General features: G+C 33.4%; 1 protein-coding gene across 3 annotated transcripts in view; it reads right to left on the minus strand.

Moving 5' to 3' along the window:
• Positions 1-10,742, minus strand: part of LOC136980553 (uncharacterized) — a 37,840-nt gene extending 27,098 nt beyond the window's left edge. The window contains exons 1-4 of one of the 3 annotated variants that reach the window (XM_067276684.1): positions 10,608-10,735; positions 4,481-4,632; positions 4,314-4,385; positions 1,585-1,644 (exon numbers count right to left, since the gene is read on the minus strand). In XM_067276684.1, the coding sequence (XP_067132785.1) occupies positions 1,585-1,644; positions 4,314-4,385; positions 4,481-4,547 (199 nt within the window). In that variant the 5' untranslated portion in view covers positions 4,548-4,632; positions 10,608-10,735. Of the gene's footprint in view, positions 1-1,584; positions 1,645-4,313; positions 4,386-4,480; positions 4,633-10,607 lie in introns of those variants that run through there. The other 2 variants (XM_067276682.1, XM_067276681.1) reach the window with 2 other exon arrangements.
• Between the last annotated feature and the right edge of the window lie 1,814 nt (positions 10,743-12,556).

A 12,556-nucleotide genomic window follows, 5' to 3' on the forward strand; every position in this document is an offset into this window, starting at 1 on the left:
ACCATCAGGTTCACTGTGGAAGAGGAACAAAATGCCAAAATCTCTTTTCTAGATCTTGAAATTTATAGATCTCCTGACCTCAATTTTTCAGTGTACCATAAAAATAACAACTTACCATATATTATCCCTGCAGCTGTCTTCCAACCTACAAATTTGGTAAATTCTGCCATTACTTCTCTCATTCGGAGAGCGCTCCTCTTACCATCCACCCAAATATTAATAGATAAAGAATTACAGCTTATCAACAAGGCGGTACATAATGCTGGGTATTCTAACTCCAGATTTCTTTATCTCCTTAACCGGGTCAAGAATAAATTATTTCCAAAATCCTTCCTCTGCAACAAAGAACAACTCACTCTAGTACAGCCTCCAATACCGTATTTCGGCCATTTATCCCTAAAAATAGCACGCATATTTAGGAAACAGGGTTTGCTATTACCCATAGTCTCTCAACCAACCTTAAGACGTATGTTGTGCAACAATAGAGATTTTCTCACATTAAATGAGAAATCGGGAGTTTACGAAATTTTACTAAAGCACACATTATCAGGGGAGGAAATTACTTACATAGGAGCAACCACAAGAATGCTACACACCCGCATTCTTGAAAACCAAGAAAATTCCAGCCTTTTATTTTTCTGACAGAAACAATTCTTTTAAAGTATTCGCAAGACTGTCGGGCGAGTACTCGTTAAGTTTTGCGTCAGTTTTTATTTTCAAAAGGTGAGAGTATAATGGTAAAGGTAGAGAGTGGGCAGAAGATGCCTAATGTTGCTGGGCAGTATGGATTGAACAGGTCTATAGTAGGCCACAGTTCAATCTTATCTAAGAAAGCTACAGTATAATCAAAAAGACTCAAGCAGCTTAAGAAGTAAAAAAAATTACATCTGAGAAATAAACAACATCGAAGAGCTCATAATGGAACCTGAAACTGATCTGATGACAGAAGAACGTCAAGAACTCTCGAATGAAGACCAAGAAAGTCGGCGAGATATGTTTTCTTCCGAAAAAGAGAATTAATGTCGATATCTGCTATTAAACATTTTTCGAAGAAGTGGGAAGATGTCAGAACAACAGTCTTAGAATGGCATCCAAACCAGGTTGAGGTTAATAGGCTTAGAGACCTCTACAATTACAATGCTATTAATTACTTCTGAAAAATCTAAAAAGAGATAACAACTAGCAAAGAAACACAACTTAAGTGACTTTCAAGCTTTAATAATTTCTAAAAGATTAAGAGATTGAACAACTTCTTCCAGTTTTCATAGCAGCTATGATTGATTATCACTAGGCACCTGCACCTTGTAGTTGTACAACCACAACTAAACCGATTACTTGACAAGTCTGACTAACAGATCCATTGTTAGTCAGACCTGTCAAGTAATTGGTTTAGTCAGATGGATGAAGAATGGAAAACAATTCCCAATTTATATTGCCTACGTTAAATTACGCACATCGAGAATAAGTACGAATTCTGATCTTCCGAGGCACATTAACATCATATTGTGCGGTCGTCTGGCCGGTGTTAACAATAAATAAATAAAATAAAATGTTTAACTGTTTATTATTTTAACTCCAACTTACCTAAAATTGTATTTTGTACAGATGGATCATTAACTTGCAAGAGAGGAACTGTTGTATCTGCTGAAAAATAAAAATAAATTTGTATTAATTTTTAAAAGGCAATTTGAAATTTCTTTTGTGATTATTATTGTTAAACAGCAAACACAACTTTCAAATAATTCATTTTTCGTTTATCCTTCTCGTCCTCTTTCTGTTTCAAATTGTTTATTATTCCTGAAGTGGTTTTTAGATAGATTCAATTGATCAATCGATTAAATGATCAATCGACTAATGTAAAATGCTATCGACTGATAAAACAATTTGAAGTGATTAAATGATATTACACGATAACATTTACCATGTTATTAAATGATGATATTTAATTTCGGCTATTGTTAATTTGTATTGTTTGGTATCATTTACCATTAGCAATCGATTGGCAATTTATTTGCATGCATTCAGTTTGTGTAAACTGTCAAATGGTGAAAATATTAAAAAGTTATCATAAAATGGTTTTAAAATATTTTAAAATTATGAAACACGATATCTATTAGTATTATGTGGCACAGTATATTTCGCAATTCTCGGTAAGGATGAGTTTGTTTGCATGGTTAATGTTACCTATGGTAGCGAACATGGCGGCTCGTCTCTGAAACAGTGGGTACGTACGTTATAACCTAACCTAACCTATTCTAATAAATTAACATAATTATTGCAAACCAAATTATTAGAATAGGTTAGGTTAGAATGTCCGTCCCACTGTTTCAGAGACGAGGCCACCATGTTCGCTACCATAGGTAACATTAACCGTTTGCATTTAGAATATAGGTTATATGAATTTAACATGATCTAGACTACATGTTACATTGCTGCATTTATAATTTCGGCACTGTTTCAATCCATCTTGACATCCTCCTCCAACTGTCCATGTACTATTGGCACACTTTATACACCAAGTTTCATCTCATATCTTTGTCGTTTTTAAGGAGATTATTGATTGTTGGGCTTCTTCTGTAGTAAATACATCAGCTTGTTGCTTTGATAATTACTTTATAGATGTTATGAAGATCGTGGCTGTATTTCATGGTCATCTGCCCAAGTTAATAAATAAGATGGTCAATAAATTTGTAAGTGGAAACGATGACAATAATCCAATCAATAATAGTGAATAAATCCAGACTGTGAATTATAATCAAACAACATCAACTCAATAACATATATGAAGAATGCCAAAGCTATGGACAGGCACATTTACTATACCACCATGACCTCCTTAGAAAACACAAAGATAAGCTAGACCCAATGGCAATAACCAGTATATAAGTGTCCCAATAACAGACGGTAGGTCTGGAAGAGATATGGTTTATATAGATGAGATGTCTCATTTCCCTAAATCAAGGACTGAAAAATATAACATCTCACACAGTGGTGTAGCGAACATAACTGGCGCCCAGGGCACGACACTTTATTGGCGCCCCCTCCCTTCTCCAGAAACATATATAGTTTGTCTTGGAGACCATTTGGGCACCCCTCTGCAAGTGGTGCCCGAGTCATGATACACTTCCCTTGCACCCTATGTTTTGTTAGGACAAAAGTTCCTCACCACTCACCCTAGTAACTAAAACCGAAATAGTAAACAAAACCCAACTCACTGTTAAAGCACAGCACCGTAGGAAACACTCACGCACTCTTGTGTTCCCAAGTGGAAAACAAAGTCCGCAGTATGGGGGAGGAGAGAACACCACAAGCACTAGATAGGGACTTGGTAAACCGTATGAAAATTAAACATCCCGAAAAATGTTAAAAAGAAAAAAAGGAGTGTAAATGGTTGGCAAGTATTGTCAGAGACTGGGCTGCCAGGAAGAAATAAAAGTAAATGTTAGTTGTAAGTATGTAAACGAGGGGAGTGATCCCAGACAACTTGTAACGTCATCTTATAGTATAAAGCCAGTATGTCAACAGAAGAAGACCGAGGTGAGCTTCTAATGGCACCGAGTAAGATAGCAAGGAACGAAGTAAAGTCCGGAAAGCAATCAAGGGGATTCCAAGGTGATAGAGTTGATTTCCAGAGAGAAAGAGAGAGAAAGATCGTAGGGAGGATAGAAGATAGGAAACAGGCTCAAGTATCAAAGTGATGATTAGGATTGTAATTTCGTAAGATCTGACGTACATAGTTTTAAGTGATTTTGTTGTCGAGTTTCAAGGGGGAATAGTAATAAGTTAGCTAAGTAGCTGAATTGATCTTGTCAGTTCTTATTAACTGTTGATTTTCCATTGAATAAATTGTTTTGGTTGGTACTAATTTTGTAAATAGTCATTACTTGAATTGATATTAAATAATTGATTTTTTTTTATTTCCCTTGTGTTTTACTTCTTTCGGTACACACATAGGTCCAGGCCTGGCAATTCAACCACGAATTCACGTAAAGTACCCGTTAGGTTAACGAAGAACGTACCGACCACCATTCTGTGTCGGTTACCCATCAACCCATCGGATTTTTAGAGACCTGCTCTGTCATTATGGTTACCCATCGACCCATCAGATTTAGCCCAACAAAAAAATAATACTTAGTAAAGTACTATTTTTTTGTTGGGCTAAATCCTCTCTAACTCAGAATTTCATAAATTCGGATAATCTTCACCATTTATTAGTCCACATTAACAGTGGTTTACTGTATTACTTATTGAGCAATAAGCAGTATTTGAGAAATATGCTCGAATGCCAATTTATTAGTAAAAAAATTTCTTACTCAAATCACTCTCTTGTATAAAGCTTTCAGTCTCTACAACAGTTGATAATTTGCTTGAATTATCGTCAGTACCTGAAATTATTCAAATATGTTATTGTTACATACCTTAAAAATGAAATTAAAATATTTTAATTGTAATATTAACATTACGACAAAATATATATTACTTTTTATGACAAACTCTTTAGTGACGACAGGTATGGATGTTGAAGGAAGTTTTTCGATAGAATCCATTAAATTATCAACAAAAACTTTCAAATGAAATCCAGATTCAGAATGTTTCAATCTAAGTAGCAGTTTTTTGCATTGGATTAGCCATCTAAAGAATGTAAAAAGAAGTATTTGTTATACGATTATGTAGTAAAGCGTAAAACAATGATTCGTACTTTTATACTAAAGGCATATTGTCTACAGAACGAAAGGTATTCCTATGAAAAAATATTGCTTAAACTATGGTAGACTTCTAGTGAGAGCTTATAACATGTTGATACTATCTCTCCAGGAAAGTATACATGGCCTGTAATGGTATGGTAAGGTCGTGTCACTGCATAAATAGATGATGACTACAAGAGGTGTACAAAGTAATAATGTTATTCGTAGTACAGGTACTCCTCACTTTACGACCTATCTGCTTAATGACCCCTTGCACTTACAACTAATCAAATTTTGACCTGCAATTCGGGGAATCCCCTTTCTCAGCTTGAGTGTCGGTCAGTGGTGAATGGTGACATGCGCACTAAGTGTACTATAATAGGCTAATAGAGCACTATAATAGACTTTTTATGAATAAATTTGAAGTTTGTTGCATAATTTGTATAATTTTACAACGATCCTATATTCCCGGTGTAAGCTCCTCGCTTATCGACAAATTCGCTTAACGATGTAGTCGTCGGAACGGAACTCGGTTGTAAAGTGAGGAGTACATGTATTTATAATTTAAAAATTACAATAGCAGAAGTTATTAGTTTTGCATTGAGTTATTTGCATCAGTGAAAGCCATTGACAAACACTATTACAAAAACTGTAGTACTCATTCTTTCAGAAGTTGATATTTTCCATATTACACTAACTGGCATACTTAATCTTCTTCCTGACTATACTAAACCTTCCAATGCTTCCTTCAAAGGTATAAACAATAAAAACCAGACTTCTTTCCACTCAATCCCTTCCATTCTCTCTAAAATTTCTAACTCAGCATGCAGAATGAAATGTCTTTTCACACAGAGTAGAAATGCTCTTTCGTGGGATCAAAGCGTCAATGATAATGCTCACTAAAGTGATTTAAGATAAACAAAGGTGCCAATCAGCAAGAAACAACTAAAACTGACAATGAGTGTTTAACACAGGTGAAAATATTTGCTTTTGTAGATTTTTGTAGTTTCTTGCTGGATATTGGTTTTGTTTAGTGCATATTTACATAAACCCAGTTTGATTCATTGAATTCATTGGCATCCATTCTTAAATAATCAATTTTTTCATTTTATTGAATAACTAGTAATCTGTATTTACTGATTATTCAATAAAATGATAAAATTGATGATAAGTAAACTCACAGAGTTTATTTAAATATTTACATCACTCCACCAATGTAATGTTCCAGAAGAACACATTTTACTTTTAATTTATTCTGTAAGCATTGGGTTTGATGGAATGTCATACTACCCAATGAAAACCCCTAAATGGGGCTGAAAATGTTTGTGTGATTAGTAAATAGAGAGATGGAGTAGACACTGAGGTTTCTATGTGAGTTATACACAGTATATTAACCAGTCAATTCATTTTTTTCCCATAAATACAGGAGGCCTAGCCAAAAACCACTCTTATGGCAAAATTTCTGAATGGAATGTACAGTATACAAGCAAATCAGTACAGTACAGCAAGAATAAAGTTTTAACATAAACAAATATTTTATTATAGCCCCAGGTTAACTTAATTTTCATTTTATTTAACAGCTTATGTATACAAAGTTGATTCATCTAGTGGTCACTAACATAATTTTAATAAACAGTCAAAGATCTGTAATAAACAACTGAAGAGAGCAGTGCTGTAACTAGGGCGGTGCCAGCGGTGCCCAGGCACAGGGCGTAGACCCTGGAGAGACGTAGAAATGACCTGGACCAAGTTTTGGGTCAGTTTTCGGGCGTAGTTACAGATGCTCGCACTAGGCGCATAAAAGGCTAGTTACGGCACTGAAAGAGAGGCAGGAGGTCCAAAATGCATTTCCTTGTATAATAAAGTTGGGGTAATCAATTACTGGTGTGATTCTTATATGATTTGTTCTCTTTCAGCAAAATTTATGCTTATCATTAAAGGATCTATCAGGAGAACAAGTAGCAATTAAACAACAAAAGAATAAAATCATCTTTCTCCACTCATTTTCTTTTAATTATATTGTATATTTCAAAAAATCTCAAGAAATACTGTAGTTTACAGAGCCCTGTTGCTTCTTTTTTTCGATGTTGAAATATTTACATTGATCTAAATTCTCTTTAAGTAACTGTCTTCTATAATTTTAACAAAATGAAGTATTTTAAATACCAACCTCCGAGGGGCAAGCTTGTCTATTAGATGCCGGTCTCAAGCTCAATAAATGATGAGGTTGGTGTCAGTTACGGCATCCAACCATAAGACTTACACAGTCTGTAACAAAATTATAAACACAGGCTTAAAAATGACTAAAAATACATAATAATTTAAGTTGTTCTTCTTATTACTAACAATAGAACAAACTATTATTGCTCTCTATTGAGCAATAATAGTTTTGAAATCAAATAGGATGGCAATTTAAACACTGTTTAGAAATTTTGAAAGGATTTTAAACAATGCCTCGAGGTTGCAGTCTAACAGAACAAGAAATTTGTGAAATATATTTACTACATGGATCTGGCAAGTCATTAAGACAAGTAGCAGCAAGTGTGAATCATTCTAGATTTGCCATAAGGCATATTTTACAGCAAAAACGACATTATGGAAAAATTAAATGATCTGGTAAGCCTAAAAGCATGACTGACAGACATAGATGCCAAGTATTTAAATTAATAACAAACAAAAACATGTCATTGAGAGAAGCTGCAGCTGCTCTACCAACCAAAGTATCGTACACGACTGTTTGGAGAACCCTAAATAATAATCAAACTGTAAACTTCCTAAAAATGAAACAAACTAAAATTAACCAAATGGCACCAATTAGTCAGACTTCAATGGGCAAAAGAAAAAATGTCCTGGATCTCGGAGTGGCATCAAATAGTGTGAAAATGAGTAGACAGCACAGAGGAGGAACGGTAATCAATAGTATATACCTCAAAATCAACAAAACAATGGCTTGAAAAAGATAAAATTGTTGAGGTAATTGATTGGCCATCAAGAATTCTAGATGGGAATTCCATCAAAAATCTATGGGGCTGTCTAACATTTGCTGCCTGTGGAGAAAACAATCAGTATAACAGTGTAAATGAACTAAAATTGGAAACTATGGAAGCGTGGGAGGCACTAACTGAAGAAAAAATGAAAAAAATTAGTAAAACCAATGCCAGATAGAATATTTCAACTAATTTCATGAAAAAGTGGAGTTTCAAAACATTAAAAACAATTTTTAATTGTAATTTATTAATACTGTGTTTATAATTTTGTTACAGACTGTATGCCAAAAGCAAATAGAATAATAGATAAACAGAGAATATACAAGAGTTTGAGTGTACCTTGCAATTGATGCACACTCATGTTGCCTGAAAACTGCGAGAAATGGAACTTGAGTTACCAAACCAAGGACAGGTTTGACTAAAGAAGTTAGGCTAGTTCAATGAAGGAAAAGAGGAGGGTATTTCATGTTAGAATAGGAACATTAAACATTAAGACAATAACTGGAAAGAAGAGAGTCAGTGGACTTGATGCCACAAAGAAGACCAAGAATCTTATGCTTGCAGGAAACTAGGTGGAAAGGAGATAAAGCAAGGGAACTGAGGAATGCCTATAAACTGTTCTCTGGAGGAGCAGATGAAAAAGGGAGAAATAGAATAGGTATTATAGTCAACAAGAAGTTAAGAAATGGTGTTTGTGATGTAATCAGTAGTAGTAACAGGATTATAAATGTAAGCTAAAGATAGGATGTTTTTTCAGAAAAGTATGTGTCTATGCTCTCCAAACAGGAGGGAGGAAGAAGAGGATAACTATATTTCTGATAATTAGCACTGAGTTCAGCGTTAACGTAGATTCTTCTTTTTTTTTTTTTTTTTTTTTTTTTTTAAAAAAGAAAAAGAAGAATTCTACAATAAAAGAAATTAATAAAGATAATTAGCACTGAGTTCAGCAATAAAAAGAAGAATCTACGTTAACGCTGAACTCAGTGCTAATTATCAGAAATATATGCAACTTTGGCGTGAGTTAACTTTTATTATTTTCTATAAGAGGATAACTATAAACAACATCGCTAAACCCGATATATTGTAAGACTAGACACCAATCAAATGCCGAAACTCTATCGGGCTAGTTTAAAGCTAATTACTGAATGAATTACATACCAATTTGGCACTACAAGTAAGCGTTAGGCGCCACCTCGTATGACAGCGCCTAACGCTTACCTCTAGAGCCAAATTGGTACATAATTCATTTAGTAATTAGCCTTAAACTAGACCGATAGAGTTTTGGCATTTGATTCATGTCAAGGATAACTATTGGGCAGAATTAGATAAAATAATAAAGGAAATATCAGAGTAGGAGGTTGATCATGAAATGTTGACTGCATATAAACATTAAAAAAGCAAAGACAAAGAAGAAAGAAAATCTCTGTCGTCTCGCCCTGGATGGTGATGTATTGTACAGTTAAAGATAAATCCTTAGAATAGTACTTCTTATGCAGAATTCTTCTCTAAAAGAGCTGCTGATATAATGTTCATTTAAACAGTGTAAGAAAATTTCTCTCCTATTTTTAAGATAACAAAGTTGCTTAAGTGCATTAATATCCAGAATAAAAAAACGAATTAGAAGATAAATTTTCTAAACTATATTCAATAAATTAAAGAAGTTATTTGTCATAAAAAAAAGAGATTAAAAAACTTGAAAGTAGTGAACCGTGAACAAAACATTTCTCCTAGTAAAACACCAAAAACCGCTTTATTAGAGCAAACAATAAAATACCATAAGTACTGATTTTCAACATAGAAATAGCTGGCTCTTTCTCTTCTTAAACTGTAGCCATTTCAAAGTCTTTAAATATGCGTAAAGGGGTTGACTTGTTTACAGGAATGACTAAATATGACGACAAAGATTATACCATTGTTAGAATTTTCCTTAATAATTGTAACTTTGTCTTGCTGATAACTTTGATGGACCTCCTGTTAATTTTCGATCATATATATCATTTTAATGTTTTTCCAATTAAAACTGTTATAACACAATAAACGTCTTCTACTATTAACATTCATATTCCCACTTTCCATATTTTTAAATGAAAGCTTTAAACATTAAGTAGAGCGAACACAAATACACCAAATAGTATTATAGATGTAGTGTGTGATCTCTGTCAAAGAATATCTAGATACGTATGTAACAAATAATAATAAATCTCTTAAATCCAGTGACAAAACTTTCACGATGCTAACGTATTTGGTCTTATCGACAGACTCTCTTCAGACCGAAACCGCCGAGAGTTTCTCAGTAAAACCAAAAACATTAGCGTTGTTAAAGTTTCTTCACCGGGTTTATGACGTGTTTTACTTGTCAGAAAATATATACAGTATCGATCTGATATGATGTAGCTTATCAGGTCTACATCCATCATCCATTATATGTATGTTGCCCACATTTCGCGCAATGGCAATGATATCTTAGTCGTTTTGAAGTCTGGACTTCGAGGATCGATGAATGATTTATTTCAGGAGCATTGCAAACAGAATTAGTTATCGGGTTCAGATTTAATGTCTTCCAGCCAGTGACAATTTTTGAATCTTAATATGGTAAATTTCTTTTTTAACCAATAACTGGGTACTTTGTAAAGCATTCAATTATTGTTTAATGAGAAACCACGTAAAAAATACATTTATTTTTTTTTTAATATTAAAATAATTGTGCAAGATTTTAATCGATAAAAAATATATATAAAAGTGTTTTAAAAATATGTTTTTATCAACACGTGTTATTCACGTGCCATTTTCATTAAATTATTCAATTTCTTGGCTACGACAGAACTGATATTTGAAGAAAATTAAATAATAAATTCAAATATTTTTAATATAAAATAAATGAATTCTCGAAGACTTTATTAATTATGAATTTAATAATCTAAGAAAAAATACTTACATATTCTTCGCTATTTAATTATTCTTAAGAGATGATGCTAAAAACTAATGTTCCGAAATTGAATTCTTTGTTCGGAGTAATTTACGAACACGCGATTCCTTATTCTGCACCTAGAAACGTTCAGTTACTTACTCCGAATGCTATATATGCTCGCAGTTCATTCATTTATACAAAGATTAAGCGATAGTTAAAATTATAAATTAATTATTTCTTATAGGATTTGAGAAATTTTGACTTATATTTAGACTAAATGGATAAAATAAAATATTATTTATATAATTCTGTACATATTTTTCGTGGATGGTTTTTAGAACTAAAATGGAATAACCCGAGTACAAAGATTAGTGATCGAGTGTTATATTGTATGAAAGAAATATAAGATAATTTTTAATTATAATTCACTGCCATGCGAGGCATAATATTAATATATAATTATTAAATTATTCAACTTTAAAAATAAATTATATTTTATTGATTATTTCAAGTAGAAATATATATATATCATTCTTTCTACGAATAATAATACGCGCATTCAAACAAAAACAAATAAATTTAATTGGTATTCAACCCAGTGATTCTCACTACTGTGCCGCGAGATTTTTGAAATGTGCCGCCACTGCAAATACCCATACTTAAGCGACGTCAGACAAGTAGTTCAATCGGTTCTATCTACCTAGGGCCTGTTTGGAAATTGTAACGGGTGTTACCGGTATCTGCCGGTAGTTACCATGGCGTTTAAAAAATGTTACCTACATAACCAACTGCGTTTATAAATCACTGTTATGACGTCACCGGTTGTCTTGCGGTACTTACCGAAGTAACCGTGTGTACCGCCAAATTTTTAAATTATTAAAAGTGTGCCGTGACGAAAAAAAGGTTAAGAATCACTGGTCTAACCTCAGCTAAAAAAACACGCAGTATTTTTCAGAGCAGATGTAATTTCCATAAATTTAAGATCTATTAAATGCCAAAACTCTATTTGAATTTATTTTTTTCAGAAAACAGAACGCTTATTGGCTGGTGTTTGTAACAAAGTGAGTTTTAAATATCAATAAAAAATAAATATTCTCAGACAATTGCTAAAGTTCATCAAATTATAATTCCGTTTGTGATGTCATATCTGTGCGAAACTGGATTTACGGCGGTTGCTGTAATTAAAAGCAAATACAACTTTAAAAAAAAAAAAATAGTAGGAATAAGGGTTCGCGGTTTTCTATGGGCACTAAGAGGTCTTTTTTCTTAGTAAGCTCTTTATGAGTTCGTGCAGGCTTAGAGTCAGACATAGCCGATTACCCCTGAAAATAATTTTTGATTTTTGACTAAAATCTCCTCTTTTTGTTAATCGTAAACTTCACCGGTATAATAATTCCTATTAATAAACAAAGTCCAAGTAGACAATATATGAATAGAAATGGAAAACAGCAAGAACAAAGAGGCAATAAGAATAATACGTATATGGATACGGTGAAAAATTCTATGAAATTAGGGCGCCATGAATACAGGAAGGTGATGTCTTAGTATTTAAAAATCGCAACATGTACTAAGGAAAAACAAATTATTTCGAAATAGATGAAATAATAATTATTATTTATGTTCTTTATTTGTTTCTAAAATTTGTTTATTAAGATTTCTATAATAATTTTCTTTATACCATATATTTGTTCTTATTCTTCTCCTCTCAGGTTCATATGGAGGTTATAGCCTTAATACGTCTTTCCTCCGAAGAGCAGTTATTGATCGCTTCGCGACCGAAGAGCCAGCCGTTTATCACACGGCTTAAACGTACGCGCGGGAAACTGTGCCTTCCGGAAGGACTTTTATGGGGAACTGGCCTCCTATTCAGTCGTTATTGGCTAGGAGAAAACCCGGAAAACTCCTAGCAGCCAGCCTGTCCGAGTCGCGGAGCGAACCCACGACCGAACTTCCCAGTGTTTAGGGTCCGGTCACCA

This window comes from Centruroides vittatus, unplaced genomic scaffold (genome assembly GCF_030686945.1).
Source record: "Centruroides vittatus isolate TY-2023 unplaced genomic scaffold, ASM3068694v2 contig_709, whole genome shotgun sequence".
Classification (NCBI taxonomy): Eukaryota; Metazoa; Arthropoda; class Arachnida; order Scorpiones; family Buthidae; genus Centruroides; species Centruroides vittatus.